The sequence below is a fragment of the Phyllostomus hastatus genome, unplaced genomic scaffold, assembly GCF_019186645.2.
Source record: "Phyllostomus hastatus isolate PE091 unplaced genomic scaffold, TTU_PhHast_1.1 phas_scaffold_78, whole genome shotgun sequence".
Taxonomy (NCBI): Eukaryota; Metazoa; Chordata; class Mammalia; order Chiroptera; family Phyllostomidae; genus Phyllostomus; species Phyllostomus hastatus.
In genome coordinates, this window is record NW_025334041.1 from 29,268,078 (window position 1) to 29,286,646 (window position 18,569).

At 40.6% G+C, this 18,569-nt stretch overlaps 1 protein-coding gene across 1 annotated transcript in view; it reads right to left on the minus strand.

The window, feature by feature from the left end:
* Window positions 1-1,469: 1,469 nt before the first annotated feature.
* COL1A2 (collagen type I alpha 2 chain) overlaps window positions 1,470-18,569 on the minus strand; it is a 35,755-nt gene continuing 18,655 nt past the window's right edge. The window contains exons 26-52 of the mRNA XM_045827533.1: window positions 18,413-18,466; window positions 17,911-17,964; window positions 17,706-17,759; window positions 17,385-17,438; window positions 16,389-16,433; window positions 15,085-15,183; window positions 13,766-13,873; window positions 13,054-13,107; window positions 12,070-12,123; window positions 11,312-11,365; window positions 11,162-11,215; window positions 10,957-11,064; window positions 10,516-10,569; window positions 9,595-9,648; window positions 8,469-8,630; window positions 7,635-7,742; window positions 6,866-6,973; window positions 6,425-6,478; window positions 6,230-6,337; window positions 6,035-6,088; window positions 5,541-5,648; window positions 5,014-5,067; window positions 4,791-4,898; window positions 4,196-4,454; window positions 3,569-3,753; window positions 2,674-2,916; window positions 1,470-1,926 (exon numbers count right to left, since the gene is read on the minus strand). Coding sequence (XP_045683489.1) covers window positions 1,780-1,926; window positions 2,674-2,916; window positions 3,569-3,753; window positions 4,196-4,454; window positions 4,791-4,898; window positions 5,014-5,067; window positions 5,541-5,648; window positions 6,035-6,088; window positions 6,230-6,337; window positions 6,425-6,478; window positions 6,866-6,973; window positions 7,635-7,742; window positions 8,469-8,630; window positions 9,595-9,648; window positions 10,516-10,569; window positions 10,957-11,064; window positions 11,162-11,215; window positions 11,312-11,365; window positions 12,070-12,123; window positions 13,054-13,107; window positions 13,766-13,873; window positions 15,085-15,183; window positions 16,389-16,433; window positions 17,385-17,438; window positions 17,706-17,759; window positions 17,911-17,964; window positions 18,413-18,466 — 2,598 coding nt within the window. The 3' untranslated portion in view covers window positions 1,470-1,779. The remainder of the gene's footprint in view (window positions 1,927-2,673; window positions 2,917-3,568; window positions 3,754-4,195; window positions 4,455-4,790; window positions 4,899-5,013; window positions 5,068-5,540; window positions 5,649-6,034; window positions 6,089-6,229; window positions 6,338-6,424; window positions 6,479-6,865; window positions 6,974-7,634; window positions 7,743-8,468; window positions 8,631-9,594; window positions 9,649-10,515; window positions 10,570-10,956; window positions 11,065-11,161; window positions 11,216-11,311; window positions 11,366-12,069; window positions 12,124-13,053; window positions 13,108-13,765; window positions 13,874-15,084; window positions 15,184-16,388; window positions 16,434-17,384; window positions 17,439-17,705; window positions 17,760-17,910; window positions 17,965-18,412; window positions 18,467-18,569) is intronic.

The following is an 18,569-nucleotide window of genomic DNA, read 5'->3' on the forward strand; positions in this document are numbered from 1 at the left end:
CAATTACTGCACATCAGAATTTTGCAAGGTGCTCTTAGAACACCGATTCCTTGCAGGACTGACTTTGGCGGATGAGGACTGAGGTTCTGCATTTTACTCAACATCACAGTATTTGGTTCAGGTAGCAGAAGTACCATCATTTGAAGTTATAATTTGGTTTGTAGACCTTGCTAACTTCTTAGAGTTAATGTTAGATTTCCATCATGTTCAGTCTTTTGCCTTTAAAACTAATTGAATCTTGAGATGACTTATAACAGGAGGCAAATATTACAATCACAATTATGTTCTGCAACAGGAAATAAGCTCTAAATGAATCTTAACATTTTGCTTGACACATCACTATATTTAAGTGTATTGAAGATGTCACGGAAAGGTACAGGGAAGGAAAAGGAAATTGATTTGGCAGGTAGGTGTTCATGGTACTATTCCCCACAACTGTCTATGCTGATTGACAGCACACACATTACCTCTTTACAGGCATTGCACTCATTTGCATCAGATTTAAGTGTATGGCATTTTTACTGAATATTTGAAACTGTTTTAGTTAATAGGATTAATTGTGCATAGACCAAGTTTCAGCCACTGTTTCAAAGTGCTTAATGGAGAATAAACTAAAAGATTCTATGGCTCTCTGCTTGGAACTTCGGTCAACAATGCCATGTTGCTTAGGAATTATGCATTTTGAGTCAGAGAAGGCATCTCCCCCATGTTATAGATACAGAAACTGAAACTCAGAAAGGCAGCATGCTCAAGGTCAGTCGAAAGGAACAGACCCAGCATTGGCACTCCGGTCTCCTGGGTCCTTGTTCTCTGTTCTTTCTACCAGACCAAGTTTCCCATTTTGCACAGTCTCTCTAATGGGAAACACTTGGCCTAATGGCTGGTAGAGATGGTATAATCTATATTCATACTGCAAAGGGCATCAAAACAAGGAATTTTACTCAATATTTTCTTTTGGAAAACCAAACATGCTTTATTTCATTTTTTCACAATTTATTTAAACATCTCACATATACAAAATAGGTACAATTTAATTTTCCTGCTTGTCTGAGAAACAAGGCTTCTTTGGAACCATGGGAGAGGATGAAAATGAGACTGGCAGAGAACAAATGCTGAATTTAAAGAAGACGGCAATGTTGGGCAAAGGATCTGCATACTTTATTCAGGGATAAGATGTAAAATACTGATGCAAAATCAAATGAAAAAAAAACAATACAACTCAATACAGAGGAGGATCTCTCTTCAAATTCTTCTAGCACCATCAACATTCTTCAAGTATCTGAAATACTATTAATTAGCACCTTTGTATTTTGAACAAAACAAAATAAGTACCTCAGCTCATCTCTGTCTGGTTCAGCACCTAATGGAATGGGTCACACTCACAGGAAAGTGTTTTGAGGTAGTTTAAACCATTGGAAGTTTGGGTTTTAAACTTCCCTCTGTGGAAGATATTCAAAAGCCACAAGTGGTGCAAATGTTCATGGTTTTTATTTTTCAATTTTTATTTTGGTTTTCTTACAGAGGTTGACATTTTCCACAACAGGTGTAAGAGTGTTGGAAAAAATTCCAAATCTTTTGGGGAGGGGAAAAGGGAGAGGGAATTAATTAAACCGTATTGCACAATGCTCTGATCACCCTTCTCTTTTGCCCAAAATTTAAGCAAGTAGATGTGCAGAAGAAATGGAAGGATTCAGCTTTTAGTTAAAAAGAAGAAAAAGAAATGGCAAAGAGAGAAAGTTTTTTTTAGATTTCCTTTCTTTTAATTTAGGTTGAGTTCATTTATTTGAAACAGACCGGGCCAATGTCCAAACTGAATTCTTGGTCAGCGCCACCGATGTCCAAAATTGCAATATCAAGGAAAGGCAGGCGAGATGGCTTGTTTGTTTTGTACTCAATGATTGTCTTTCCCCATTCATTTGTCTTTTTCTGTTTAAAAAAGAGAAGAAGAAATATACATAAAGCATCACTATTTTGGAATCTAACATCATCTGAACCTTAGATATTGTAAGAACTGCTCTTTGGCTTATGTCATTCTAAAGACATGTGTCCTGGATCCGCAAGTTCATTTTTGAAAGCGCAGCATCAAGGGTATCTTTAGGGGGAGAGGCTTCCTACCAGTATCATTAAAAAGAACATTGCAATACATGTTCCAAGTGATTTATAGCTATATTATCATTTTCAGAATGTGTACATATGTGTGTCTGATGGGGAGGGGGAGAGTTGGAGGGTATGCTGGATTGCTACCAGTGCGTTGAAATTTTCCTTCCATTTATAGCATGTGGTAGAGAAAGCATGAAGAAAAATTAAAGGTAGCCCATACTAATAAGTAAAATAAAATACATGTAATCACAAACTACAGCTTGGGTCCTTTTAACCTCAAGTAATTTTAAGTTATGGCCACCTATTACCATTTAAGAAGAGAAATGAAACTAATATAAAAGAAAAAGGGCTGTTAAACGAAAAACAACTAATATATGGACAGTATACATTTCAGTATTTTAGAAGGCAAGATCTGATAAGAATACTCTGAATTTACTCTCTGAATTTAAATAAATCCATTCATGAAACAAGATTGGATAAGTTAGGTCACTCATTTATCTGTTCATTAACTGGTCTAAACTAGGACATGCCACCCCCAAGTAAGTGCTATTTCCATATTTCACCATTACTTACAGAGCAGCCGTCTACAAGAACACTGTAAGTGAACCTGCTGTTGCCCTCGGAAACAAGTTCAACATCATTGGAACCTTGCAGGATGACAGACTTTTTCAGGTTGCCAGTTTCATCATCCATGTATGCAATGCTGTTCTTGCAGTGGTAGGTGATGTTTTGAGATGCATGGTTGGCCAGCAGGCGCATGAAGGCAAGCTGGGTAGCCATTTCCTTTGTAGTTACTCCTTCAACATTATATTCAAACTACAGAGAATAAGATAGGCATTGCAGTTAAGTGGAGAAGAACTCAGATACTGAGTCAAATGAAAAGAAAAAATCTGGTATAGGGCAAAATGATGGAGTCAGATCTGAACCTTAAGAAGAGGGCACTTTTAAAAGAAACAAAATTCACTTGTCTTTGAAGTATTAGTTACCTAGAAGGGACATAGGAATGACCAGGCTGAGGCAAGGTCATCTCAAAAAGATACCTTTTCCAGGTAAGCCTTTTTGTGTGTGTTTCTTATTTAGAATAAGAGAGCAAGGAGATAGAAATTTGGACCTATTTCTTTTCTTGTAATTCCCACCAGTAGGCATTCAATAAAGTTGGTGAGAAGGTTGACTAAAAATTTAGAAAAGCTCATGTTCTGAAAATACATATGTGTGGCAATACTCCTTCATACTGATGACATTAGTCAGCTTCTCCAGTGATTATCAGTTAAGTCAAATTTGAATAATAACTTTGAGTTATATGGATATGTCCAATCAACCCATCTTTAAAGTATAATCTAGTATAGAACCAGAACCCATTAAAAGAGCAGGTTCTTTTAATAAGCCTATTTTGGTAAAGGATTAAAAACCCAACAATCCTAACAAAATATTGCCTATTAAAAGAGGGAATGTTTGTAGGATTCCTCACCTGGGTACCACCATTGATAGTTTCTCCCAACCAGACATGCTTCTTGGTCTTGGAACTTCTGTACCAGTTCTTGGCTGGGATGTTTTCAGGTTGAGCCCGGATGCAGGTTTCACCAGTAGAGAAATCACAGTATACTTTGATAGCATCCATAGTGCATCCTTGGTTAGGGTCAATCCAGTAGTAACCTTTTATGAAAACAAGATCCCAACCATAAAAACCTCTCATTGGGTAGACTGTAAGTTCTAATAATTCCTAGTCAATGATTTTGATTCTTGTAAGTATCATTTTTGATTGTAGTGTTGTATTATCTACCCCACATTTAACAGGCAGAAGGAGAGGATTACACGGAATTTTAAAGATTACACAATTCCTCCTTCCCTCTTCTCCATGAAAAATCAAATCAGAGTATATATTAACATGAAAAGGGAAATATATATATGCATATACATATTAAGAGAAGTTTGAAAATGGATGATGGCTGAGAGAAAAAAATGCTTCATTAATTGTGTATGCTTCACATAGTGAAGATTTTACCCAAATACTTTTCACTCCAATTGTCAGGGGGAACTGATTTTGAAAAGCCCAACTTATGAGACAGGTCAGACCAGCCTGGACATCTTGACCTACCACTGCTCCACTCTGGGTGGCTGAGTCTCAAGTCACGGCATGTGCGAGCTGGGTTCTTCCTAGAGCCTTCAGGAGTAAGAAGGGTCTCAATCTGGTTGTTGAGAGATTTCAGAGTAGCATCAACTTCATAATCCTTGGGTCTGAGAGAAGGTGGTGAACGAGGCTGGTCAGCTCGGTAGAAGTCTCCATCAAAACCGAAGTCATAACCACCACCACTTATGCCGGGAGGCCCAGGGGGGCCAGGGGGACCAGGAGGGCCCTGCAAAGGTGAAAGTGAGAAAGAGGAAGCTTTGTATTTGGTGACACTGGGAGACATCAGTGACAGCAGGTCTTCAGATGGGCATCACACAAAAGCATGTTTTAATAAGTAAAAAAGGATCAAGCTTCTATAAATAAAAAGCTTGCTCCCAGGCATACTTGCAGGGATGGGCTTAAGCAACTCATTATATAGAGAGAAGCCATGTTTACATATTGTAGAAAGCATGAGGAAGCGGGGGACCACTTTAATGCATTGGCATGATTCTCTTGGTTTAGTCTGAAGAAAACATTCCTTAGGTCAGTGATGCTCTTTATTCATTCCCCAAATAATACTTACAGCAGGGCCTTGGCTACCCTGAGAGCCACGAAGGCCAGCAGGTCCAACTGTTCCAGGATGTCCGCTGCGACCATCTTTGCCGGGAGGGCCACTAGGACCAGCAGGGCCCTAGGGAAGAAGGACTGTGTGAACCAGAGAAAGTCTCATAAGGGAGCAGAGGCTGGGGGCTCACCGCCTGCTATAGGCTCTATCTCAGAGACAAGCATCTCTGGGGCCCACCTACCCTAGGGCCAGCAGGACCCACGGGGCCAGAAGCACCTTGGTCGCCATGATGACCCTTCAAAGAGAAAACAGGAAAATCACATTTTCAGAACATGTGTCAAAAAGTAGATTTTTAAAAATTGAATGGAAAACTTTATTTTCAATAACTCTGGATTGAGAAAATTGGAACTGTAAAATGGGGCTCTTTTGTCCCATTATGTCTATTATATTCAATTATGTTTTTTCCTGCAAGCTACTTCAGCAATGCAGTATTAGTCATTCCTCTAATTATATTTATTTTAAATGGGGTTGAAGGACATTGTTACCAGGAGATTTTAATATATGTATATTTTTTATCTCCCTTAACCCTCACCTTTTCTTGTTGAGATGAAATAGCATTATCTCCAAGAAATGAAGTTAGTCAGAAAATGGGAAATGAATAAGATACAGGACATTGTAGAACAATAGCAGTGAAAATCTGAGGAAGATCATTTTGAGCTGAAGGCCTTTAAGATTTGCATATATGCTGGGTGTCCACATTTTACTTACAGCAAGACCAGGAAGACCTTGCAATCCATTATGTCCCTTTAAGCCAGGAAGACCTCTGGGACCCTTATCACCAGGCTCTCCCTTATCACCTCGAGTGCCTTGTGGGCCCTGCAAAGAAAGAGAAGGACATATAGGATGTTTACCTTTTTAGACAAGTGATATTCTCTTTTCAACAAATATTGTGTAACCTGTTTACAAAGGTAACCCAAGACATGCAAAGGTCTAAAAGTCACGTGCAGGCTACTCTCCTCTTGATCTGCTTTAGCTGAGCTGTCTGTAATGTTGGCTAGATCTTCTTGATTATATGATACAAACAGGCAGAAGAGATTTGACATAGAGGAGATTTAAAAGCTATTTTTAGCAGTTCTCAATGTGGACTAAATTTTTAAAAATATATCTATGTAGTCTAGCCTATGTAATATTTATTTTTCTTAATGGGCAGTGTAGACTACTCCTAAATGTTAATTTGTAAAAAAAAATCATCATATACATACACTAGGACCTCTTGGACCAACAGGACCGGTGGGACCCACAGAACCAGCAGGACCCTGTGTATTGGAAGAGAAGAACATAAGTGATCAGCACAGCCAATCTCTTCCTCGCAGGTGCCCACAAGTTCTCAAGTGTGGGAAGTCAGAAGTGAAGCCTATAGGGATGACAACATTAAGGGACTTGTATTTATGACTTACAGGTTCACCACGGTTTCCATGTTTGCCAGTGGGACCCACGGGGCCATGAGGACCAGGAGCACCCACAGCGCCAACGGGACCAGCGTTGCCAGGGTAACCACGCTCTCCCTACCAAAGGCAAAATGAAGTTTAGCATTAATCTGGCCTGTAGTTTAGTCACTTTTAAATTAGAGGAAGATGAAGAGGTATACCAACCTTGTGTCCAGGTTGACCATCGCGGCCTGGGGGACCATCATTCCCAGGGTTCCCCTGTGAAGACACCATGCCGGTAAAGACACTGTGAGGCTCCGTAGCCCACAGCCCCCATAGTTCAGCTGCTCTGCCTTCATCACTCCCAGAGCTCAATAATGAATCCCCTTTCAGACTGTTAAAAATAGGAACTTGCCAACCTAGATAATTTTAGAGGTGTTTTTAATATTTTGGCCAACTTTGGGGTATGCTTTTAAAGACCTATCCCCCATTCCAAGTTAATTTCTTCTTATTTTTAATACTAGGTGTGGTTAGGATTTGTAGATATTATAGAGAAACAGATACCACCTTTAGAAACTTGGAATAAGTGAACCTCAACTCAGGGTATAAAGTTGCCCACAATGAACTATCACCAGGTGGGTTTTACAGACCAAGTGTTGGACTCACATCACGACCGGCTTCACCAGGGGCACCATTGACTCCGGGATTACCCACACCACCAGAAGGACCGCGGGCCCCGGGTGGACCTGAAATGCCGAGGGGACCAGGTTCACCCTAAAAAGACAGAGAAGACAGAACAAATTGCTGTCATTGGACAGAGTGCCAATCTTACCTTCCCAGAAAAAACCAAGTCAGGAGTTTTTGGTTTGAAGAAAAAATGAAATTGAATAGGCCACAAAACGGTTAAGTACTGTCATTGGTGTCATCCCCACCCTCCCCTTACACACTTAGGGTGGTCAGCTTTACACAGTTTTGGAATGTTCTCTGTATCAGGTGAGCCTAGTTTTATCCGATAGCCCAAGGAAATAAATTCCTAAAGTTGAGAGAGTTTTTGGAGCTGAGATGGTTTCAGGTTGCTGTCACATATGAGGTTTAATGGAATGATTCAGAACCTGCAGAGTTTCATTCTTCCTACAGGATAAATGATGCCAGCATTTCATATTGTAGAAGAGTAAATGCAATTAGAGCTTTATCATTCTTAAGCATGCAAAAGGACAAAAATCATTCTGCATAATGTTAACTGTGCCTGTTGCGTGTGTCTAAGTAAGGTGCCATTAAAGCTTCTCAAATAAGTGACATGTGATCTGTACAAAGACAATGCCATGAATAAAAAAATCTTAAGTGGAGTTATTCAGTGATCAATCTGTCACATTTGAAATGGCAGCTTTCTAAATTCTTTATTGTGTTAAAGAGAAGAATGGTGTCAGACACTCACCACTGCTCCAGAAGCACCTGGTAGACCACGTTCGCCTCGAGAGCCTGGGAGACCCAGGATACCAGGAGCACCAAGAATACCCTGAGGACCTGGGGTGCCAGGAGGTCCCTGAACAAGATGAAAAATACTGAGTGTTACTGGTAAAGACCATGGGTGATAACACAGGTTGGCTTGAGGATTGTGAAAATGAGCCGTGCTCAGTTTAAACAGAAGCCCTCCTATTGGCAGGTCATATCTTTGGGTGTCTTTTCTCTGGTGATGGCGGTGAATTTCCATCTTGGCGTGTATATGTGTGTGCCTAGTTCCCTCTTGAGACCAATGGAGCAACATTTAAAAATATGTGGTTGAAATGAATGAAGCCATCTGGGATTATGGAATAGAATTTATACAGAATCTATGCCAGGAAGCAAATTTTGACTGTGGTGTCTAACTGAACCAGGCCTAACAAAGGCACGTTTCAGAGTAGCAATAATACTGGACAACGGAGGTGTAAAGAACTGGTAGCTCACTGAGATCAGTTAATGTATAGTGGGATGACCACTGCCACGTGATTCTGTTCACATCCCCATACCAGCAAGGTGCTCTCAACTGCTTAAAGGGCTGTTTTGGTAAAATGGTGAGTTTTCTCACTTATTGCCATGCCCATCTAGTGCCTTAGAAGCATCTGCTGAAGCTATGACACCCCAATCCGTTAGACAGATTTCCTGGCTCAACTGAGCTCTGCTTGAGAGCCTGTAGCACTGGTCAACAAACACACACTCTTTAATGATTTATGCAAGGGCTTGCCTTTCACTCAACACAAGGTATTAAGAAAGAGGAGTTAAGATCACTTACAGCAGCACCAGTCTCTCCAGAAGGACCCTTTTCACCAGTAAATCCAGGGGGGCCACCTGCACCTGTTTCTCCAGTTCGGCCAACTGGACCTTGGTCACCACGAGGCCCACGAATTCCTTCTTTACCAGCAGCACCAGTGGGACCAGGAGGGCCAGTGATACCCTGTGGGCAAATGTACAAGGTCACTCAATTTCTGTTCATCATCATGGGTCTGGAAGAGAGCAGCTGAGGTTCTTGATGTTAAGATGCAGGGTGAAGCAACAAAATAGTATCCCTGCCATGTGGGGGAAAGGTTTAGACTTTTTAATATTCTTTCTTATAGAAAGAAGCAACTCGCATCTTCCTTCTCCTGCGGCTGTAACAGTGAACAGAGGCAGAAGCTGAGGCAAATGTCTGTGAGGGAAGCACAGTTGTAGCACCAGCAGCCTGGCTGATGGGAACTGTGTGAAGTTTCGAAAGTTCGCTGTAAATGAACGGGACTTCGGAGGACTCCAGCCATTTTTTTCTGAAGAAAACCGATACTGGCATTTTGTTCATAAATGAGGAATCACATATGCTCTCAACTAGCTTTAATTAAATGCCTACAGGGAATGAAGGTTTTTCTGTTATGAACCTATAAAAGGATTCCAAGAAATCAACATCTTCACTATTCCCCCCCCCCCCCCCCGAAACCTTAACCGGAAGACTTAAGCCTTGGTAATTAATTAAATTCTCTTGAGTCCTGACAGAAGAGCCTGAATCTGAATTAAATTAGAGGCCAAACCACCTTTAAATTCAGGAACAATTATACCTTAACTATGAAGGCAGAATGTTGGCCATAAAGGGTAATTAGATAAAGAACTCCCTGATATGTGAGTAAAACTGTTCTGTTTTTTTTTTTTAATTTTTAACAAAAAACCCCCATGCCCCTAAAAGAAGACTTGTGTTCATATGAATAAAATCCTCCTAAACCATTATTATAAAATATAACTGTGAAGATTTTGCTTTAATGGCTCAGAAAAACTGATTTCAGACAGGGAAGGTAGTAGCTAAACCTCTGTAGCATATTTTTACGGAGTTTCTCACCGTCCCCCGGCAGAGGCCAGGCGAGAGCACGTGGAGACTCCCTGGGAAGTGATTTACTTACGGCGGGTCCAGGAGGGCCAGTGCGTCCAGCAGCACCAGGGAAACCAGTCATGCCCTGAGGACCAAGGAGATTAAAATTGCATATTAAAAGTCTACAATCAACACCAACTTCAGAGATTTCAGTAAAAATGGAAATTTCTCCTCTGACAAATCTCTAAAACACATGACAAGGGATGGACGAAGGGGGAGGCGGTGGCAGTGTCACATGGAGTGTTATTTCATCAGGACCCCAAGACCCTCCATCTCTTCCATCTTCCTCACTGGCGTGCCCCCAGTTGCATTAAAGTTCTGAGGATCCTTTTCAAAATGTTAACATATCTGATGATTGTAAGAGCAAGAAGTTGAGACAGTATGCCACATTGCCTGTCAATGGTCACACATTGATGTGTATATATTAATAACAATCTTAACCATTTGGCCGAGTGCTTGGGGAATGGACACTGAATAAGTAATTTTGTTTACAGAGTAAGATACTACAAAAGACTGAGTATTAATTGTTGTCTGGTGAAAGAAGGAAGGTGTCAATGGAGGTCGTTCTTGGGGAGCTCTGGGTCTCTGGGGAGGGGGTGGGCTAGCACTGGGTGCCAAGGGAAAGGACCTGGTCAGGAAAAGGAAGGGAGGCATCAACTGGGAGATAAAGGGTATCAAACATGTTTTATCCATTTCACAACTCAACTACCAGGGCTTAATATTGGTCATTACTTCAAGTGAGGTGGTAGCAATATACAGGACACTGGGATTAAGTTCACATCCCATGAACGTGACCTTAACTTCAATATCAGAATTTCTCTGAATGAGCTGACTCAAATCTCAAGCATCTCCTTATTTTAGTCCGAATGTACCAAAAAATCCCAAACTTTCAAGTTGTCCCTATTGGATTTTGAAGAAATAAAAGTTATTAGAGCCCATTTTAAATACTCACAGGGGGGCCACCATCACCTCGACCTCCAGCAGGACCAGGGGCACCATTTGGACCCTACATGGAAACAGACAAACAAAAAGATAGGGTTAAATCACAAAACAATTCTTACAAATGTCATTCTTTTCTTCAAAGGGATCATTCCCACATCTACTAGAAGCAAATCCAGGAATTAAAAATAATTATCTGCATCAAATAAAATAATCTAAATGTTCTTGCCTCAATATTACCACCCTATGGGATTATTGAAAAAGTAAGATAATACAATGAGATTTTTACAAGTTATAAAGCTAGTATGCAAACGTTAATTCTTATTTTTAGAATCATCTTCTATCTGGCATATTCCCTGGTGTGTACAGTAGGCACTTGATTGATGTATGTGGAATTAGAATATTTCAGGGGCAGCTACACAGCCCATATTGACCACCAGGGAATCCAACTTACAGATGGTCCAGCAGCTCCAGCGGGGCCTGTGGGGCCGACAGGACCGTTTTCACCTTTGGGCCCTCTGGTTCCTCTCTCTCCTTTAGCACCAGGTTGACCAGCAGCGCCCTGTTGGAAAGGAACAGTTTTATCATTCAGGTATTCCAACTCACTCACTTGCCAACTTGGGATCTTTTCAGATTAACCTTCATTATATGATACTTACAGCAGGGCCAGCAAATCCATTGGGACCGGCGGGACCAACCTCTCCACGTTCACCCTAGGTGGGAGGAGGGATTTAAAAATGTCTTAACAATCTTAGGTTCATCAATTCTACAAGTTATGAGTATCCAAAATGACCCAGGTTTCTACTTACAGGGCTACCACGAGGACCGGCAGGACCAGCAGGACCAGCAGCGCCAGCCTCTCCCTGTGATGGGACAGAAGAGGAATTAGTTAATGTGCCTCCCACAAGTGCTCACGGAGATGGAAGGAGAGTAGCAGTGGTACAGCTGTTCCCCCTCAGAGCCTGCAGTTGCATCGGGAGAGATAACTAATGTATCCCTCTCTCACAGAGTAAAATGAAGTGGATTCTTACTCTGCTTAATGTTTGTATTCGTTTGGGGGGTTGGAGTGGATTCGGTCATACACTTGCAAAAACCCTACCGATCAGTGTCTACAATACTAGGAGGGGGACTTCATAATTTTTAGATCAACACAGGGCCGATCCATTTGCTGCAGTCTGCGCAATACAATAAATAAGGTTTGTTTTCAGAGTTTGATATGAAATGAGCACACTATGTATTTTATTGATTTTTAAAAAACAATTGAAGGCTTTGAGAAGGCTCAGTGCATTAGAATATTTTTAATGGGCACAGAGTGAGACTTTAAAACAAATCCTAGCAATTAAATATAGATTGCATAGCTGGCCTATCCATAGGAAAGGAAAGAAAACTTTAAACATAGTGTTTGTTTCTGGCTGTCCCATCACAACATGTAAGTTTTTAAATAAGTGGGTTTAAAACCAAGCTGTAAAAAAGAATTACTGGGACTTTGGAGACTAAGGCAGGCAGGGAATTTTAGATATTACTATTGGCTCAGAGAGTTGCAGCTTAGTGGAAAATGCATGCTTACCCGGTCACCAGTGGCTCCAGAAGGACCGGGGGCACCCACAGCACCAGGAGCACCCTAGTACCAAAAAGGAAACAAGTCTTAGTAATAGCATTCCCATACCATCAAAAGTGACCCTTGCTCTTCCCTCTCGTTGTGCTTAAACAGTGACTGAGCACTTTCACTGCACACTCTGGGGGCATATCACCAAAGCCTTTGATGCATTTCAGTTCTAATCACCAAGACTATGAGAAGCCACTCTCAGGAGGAGAGTACTGCAGTGGTAAAGGTTATGGAAGAGTGTAAGGCATGGGCAGATTAGGAATTGGGGAAATCTGAACTCTCTGCTGTTGTTGAATCCCCTGGAGAGCAGTGGGTAGCCTTGTTTGGAACTGTTAGCACTGTGTGATTCAGAGAAAGGACTATTATGGACATGCCACAGCGAGTTACCAGCTCTGAGAGAGAGCAAAGAAGGGACCAAGGTAGCTTATGGCCTGGAAGAGCCGGGATGCCGACACTGTGGGTGTGGTTGTTACCCCTCTCTGGGATTATCTTTGGTAGCTCCATGGTACTGACAGCTAATCTTTGGCGCTGCTCTTTGAGCGATAACTTTTTAAGACAAACATGTAAATAAACAAGATCTTGTTAGGGATTCTGGCTTCTTAAGATGTATTTTTCCCCCCTAAAGCACTATAATAACTTCAGAAATCCTGTAAAGTTCCATTAACCCCAGAGTTTTGGGGTTGTAGTTTTTACTTGGCGCAGTTAACAATGAAGAAGATAGAAAATTCAGGCTATGATTTTTAAAGGAGAAAGTCCTGTTGAATTTTTCTTCTGGAACATGTAAAATATCATTAATCATAGATCCAGGAAGGCATCAATACTCTTTTACTAGACTTGAATCCTTTTGTCAGTTCTATTTTGGAAAGCTTCCCCACTGAGTGAGAGGTCAAGAGGTAGAAAAGAGATAATCTAAGTACAAACAGACACAAACAAAAGTTTACTCACACGAGCACCGTCTCTGCCTGCGCTCCCAATTTCACCTCTGAGGCCAGTTTCACCCTGAAAATAAGAAGCAGGAGCAACTTTTTGTTTTCTGACCAAAGTTTTTAGTCGGAAGTGTTTTCACAGAACATGCTACAATACTTCAGTCATTTAAAGTCTTCAGTAACGCCTTGATTCTCTACCATTCTACAGGATGTTGAATGAGGAATTTCAAAAAAAGAAAAAATAATCGAGGACTTTTCTAGATTATCATTAGATATCCTTTTTATGTAATTTTTATAACCCCACTGAAGCATAATCAAGCAAAGTCCAAATGCATGTGGAGAGCATTTTAAGGCAATGCCACAATGGCTCTGGTGCCCAATCACTCCTGTGGCATAACTAATGCGGCAGCACGGTTGACAGCTGTTCAATATAGCTTCTTGCCATTAATTAGGGCAGGATGAGGCATTATTGTTAGTGGCATTAAAATGAGCCTCATGTATTACTCAACACCATCTGTTTGTGTGAAATTCCATGGTAGCAAGGAATTTTGCCAGATCAGTGAGTTTAGAAATGCACGGGTGCTCGGTGGCAGAGGGGGACGCACAGACATAGGTTTCAGAGCGCTACCAAACCACCGGCCAAGGATTGTAAAAACTGGACAGCCCCGTGCAGTCTTCTTGCCAGAGTTCCTCAGCAACATGCATTAAAGTTCAACACGGAAAGGGGATACCTTTTCTCCTTTGCCCCCAGGCATGCCAGCAGCGCCCCTCTCTCCAGGGAGTCCACCAGGACCAGGTGCACCAGCGGTGCCCGGAGCACCGACGGCACCAGGTTCACCCTTGGATCAAACACATGTGAAATCAGTTATTTCAGTGGCAAGAGAAGAAAATGAGAATGCAAACTCTTGAAGGATTCCAATGTATTAGACATTTATTAGAACATTTCTTAGAAAACATTTCTTAGAAAGCATCATTGCCTCCTCAGGGACACAAGGAGGACTCTGAAAGGAGAGAGAAGGTCACAGAGGAAGGCGCTGTTAAGACACGGTGACTGAGAGAAGAAGGTAGTGAGAGTGGCGCTGGGATTTTTCTGTCACCTGCTCCTCATCCTCTTAAAGGAGGCAGGCAGGGGAAGGGAAGGGACAGGATAATGGAAGGCAGACAGGGAAAAATACTTGCCCACCAATTTTTGAGAATGTCCCTTAGCCCAGGCAGGAAATATGGAAAGAGACCTTAGGAACTGAGGAGATGTTGACATTTTAATCTCCTTAAGAGTGGGCACTATAGCTTCCATTTTTAACAGAAAGCTTTACAGTTCCACAGACTTGAAGCCTGTTGACTAGCTTCTGAGATGAAACTCTCTGAAGTACTACCTCACAGAACCAAGTTTACTTCCTGTTTTCTACTCTCTTTCTTAGCTGGTGTTTATTTTTTTTCCAAAGTCCTTTCACATACCAAACTAGATTTTGCAGTAAATCTTTACATTTTTTCCCTTAGAGGTAAGAATCAAAAGTGATATCAGTTACTTTCTCTTCATTGTGGTTGAAGTGATCTGTTTTTCGGAAATGTATCATTTCACGTATTTTAAAATTTGAACCAGATTCTATTTTGAAACACAAATTTTCAGGTTTATGTTTTTGAGGTGAGTATACTGTCCAATTAATTTTCATCATTATAAATTCTCATTAAAATTTAGACTACTTTTTGAAATTTCACTTTATGAGCAGGATAGTGAGAAGGTAAGAGTTGGTTCTCTAAAAATAGTGTCTAAATGTATCTGATTTTTCTAGATTAAAACAGAAGCATAAACAGTGTGATGAAAAAAGAGTGAAAACCCATAGTAATTCATTTGTGTGCGTAGACCACTGGGATTCCGTGTTTTAGAATAATTCAGGTCCCCTGGAATTGGGTTGTCAGACACTGAGATGGACATCATCATAGGACTGGAAATAAGTAAGTACTCTGAAAGAACAGTTAGTTTACTTCTTAAAGGATCTACTTATTCTGGAGAATAGTGGGCCAAACCAGCAACATGTAACACAAAATTTACCTTGTTTCCCTCAGGCCCTGGGGGTCCAGAAGCACCTCGGCTTCCAATAGGACCGGTGGGACCGACAGCACCACTTTCACCTGGAGGACCGCGCTCTCCCTGTGAAAGGGATCAGAAGAGGAGTTGCATTGTTTGTGCTTTTCAGAGACACTATTTTACATACCAGAGTTCATACTTGCTCAGCTTTTGCATCCTGCTTCTGCCACTGATAAGCAAATTAGAACGATTGTTCTCTAATTTCTCCACTAGTAAAATGAAGGGATGGGATTACATAATCTTGAAAGTCTCATTCAGCTCTAACATTCTGTGACTACAACTCCAAAACTTGTTGCTCCTAGAGTATAGCATTCAACCTTTGGAATTAATTTCCTTTTTCTGTTTGTTCCCTTTTTTTTTTTCCTTCCTGGTGATGGATCCATAGGCAAAAAGAGATGCCAGGTACGCATAGTATTCAAAGGGAAATATTGTGTCATTTTAGGTGAATAACAATGGGGGGTGTAAAGAAGATTACATATTATCATATCTATGCTCCCTTTTTGCAATTGCATGCAATAAGGTGTGGCAGTTACAGTATTTAACAGAGGAGACACACATATGTACATGCATATGTATTTGTGTATATATCTATCTATTTAAATATCTCTCAGTTTGCATGTAAATATCATTATGAAATAATATTCCATGGTCCAGAATATTTAACAGATAAGTCCACACTGCAATTGTTTCAAAGCCCCTTATTCTAACTTGGTCCTATGCTACTTTGGTTCTATGATATTAAATTTGTTTGGGCATCCTACATATGCAGCAACTAGTCATATAACAGGTCACTTTAGGGGCAAGCTAATCATTCCAGATATTCTAATGATCACAGACAAACTAAATGCACTTGTTTATTCCTTTATTTGTAAGAGTAAACTCATGATTTCAGCTTTAGACTTTGAACATCAGTGCACACTGCAAAAATTGACTTTAAATCTTAGTAAGATATTACTTTCCCTTGGCTAAGTGTGAGCCACTGTCATAAATACATCATGTTTGTCTATATAAATTACTGAATATAATACATATATTAGTTCATTTATATTTCTTATAACTGTGTGTTTTTTCAGTAGGAAATATGATCAATCAAATTTAAAAAATCTATTGTCAATTTCCAAATCCAATGCTGTCTACAGATTATGTTTGACGACAGAAGAGTGTCCAGAACTTGTTGCAAGGCCATCAGTATTTTGCAGGAGAAAACAGTACTTGTTTTAAAGAAGCACACCCAGATGTTTATGAAAGGTTTGTCATGTAATACTTACTCTCGGGCCAGCAGGTCCAGGGAGACCAAATTCACCAGGGAGACCCTAGTGAAACCGGAAAATAAATAAAGCATGAGATTTATGTATGTTCTCTAAATCTACTTATGAATATGATATTTAAACATGTCTTAAAAGAGTAGAATAAAACCAGATAGACTCTACCGACATGAGTATGTAAGTACATGGGCTGTTAGAAAAAGTGAAACTCTCGCTGATCAAAGCTTTATTTATCCTAGAACTTGGTATCCGGAAATTTAAGTTTCTCATTATTTAGTTCATTGCTTTTAAAAAAGTGACCAAACAGACTCTCTGCTTTGGTAACATGATACATAATGATGAACAGTATCAGATATTGCCTACTTTTAGCTATATAACAGACTGTTTTTCTTAATTGAAATGACCGTATTATACACATTACCTAGTTAAATTGCATACCCAAGTGTATCTCCTTTATTATTGGCCAGCTGTCTCCTTAATGTGCCCCACTGTTGACAGAGGAGACCAGGCCACATAATGTAGCTGAATTGAGAAACATCCATCACAATCACAGAGAAAATGACTCAGAGCTCATGCTCTGACTGTGGATCACAGCATCATGTGCGAATGCCAAGAAAAACATTAAATGTGATTTTTCAGGGTCTACTTTGATGAAAAATCAATGCATTTACCTTTTCACTACAGAGAAGGACATAATTTATATTTTAACATTACCAAGAGCAACACAAAAAATAAGGCTATTAAGTGGAATGTTCATTGATTCATTTTATTTCCGTAGTGTGATGTTTCACTCAACCCTTAAAACAAAGTAATTTGATCAAAATTGGGTAACTTGGCTCATTCTCTTTATCAGTATTGACATATGCAGAACACTATCATTAACGTATGAAATATGAAGCTTCCTTTTGCATATTGCATATTATAATTATCCTGCAGTAGGGTACTAAACAGGGGGAAAGTCCCAAGTTTAAGTGAATTTACTCTAGCTTGTTTACTCACCCTTTCTCCTGGCTTGCCAAGCTCACCAGCTGTACCTGCAGGGCCAGGCAGTCCCTAGAGGAAAGAAATACCACTCTCAATCTCATGGCTATCTTCAGGGGATGTGCTGATAATTAGGTTTCGGGGGAAACTATCTAATATCAATACGGTCACTAACTATTGTGTGTTATTAAAGCATTACACAAAAGTTGGCCTTGAAAAAATGCAGCTTCTTCGAGTTGGTTCTGAAATCACGTGGTTTATGTTGGTGAAGAGCAGTGTGGAGATCTATGCTGGGGGGTCTGACCCAAGGCAGTGTTCTGCAGGCCTTAGATGACTTACCTGGAAGCCTGGAGGACCAGCTGGGCCTTGATCACCTTTTCCACCTTGGACACCCTGAAGTGATAGGAAAGACAGCATGAATAACGGTATGTGCCACCATGACTATCTAGTGACATCGCTTTTGGACTGGAAAAAGAAGATGGTTATTTTGCAGGACTAGATTTATTTTAGGGAAGAAAAGAACAAGAGTGGGGGAAATACTCACTTGTGGTCCAGGAGGCCCCTGAGCACCATTGTTTCCATCAGGACCTGGAGCGCCCTAAAATGTTTAACAGAAGAGCTCAGCGTTACCCTGGAGCTGGGCACTTTAGGATGCCTCAAAGCTTCCTGCATCACTTGCTCAAAATAAAGCTTGTCATTTGGGCATGAACTAAACTCACTGCAGGTCCCCTGCCAAGGCCCAAATACCAGCTACTAACTTTTGATGTGGTTCATGGGAAGTCCACAGATGGAGGGCAATTAATGACGGCCAGGGAATGCATTAAATAAAATCTGAGTGCATCATCTTTTAGACTTAATATATTCTGTTTTGTTATAGCTCACTTCCTTCTGAGTGTGGTTTGAAAAGAAAAACATTCTTTTTAATGGTAACTTCAGCCTAGGGGCTGTCACCTTGGAAAGAAAGTGACGGCTTCCTAGGGAGTACTATGTGACGGTTTCCTGGGTGAATACTATGTGGGTAGATCCGCTCGGAAGTTAGCACCTACCCGAGCACCGGGAAGACCAGCGTGTCCTCTTTCGCCAACTTTGCCAGGTTCACCCTATAATAAATATTAAAAAAATTATACATTTACTGTCAAATTAATCATGATAATTTTGAAATGTTAGTTTCTCGCTTTTTTTTTTCAGATGCTTAGGGTGTGA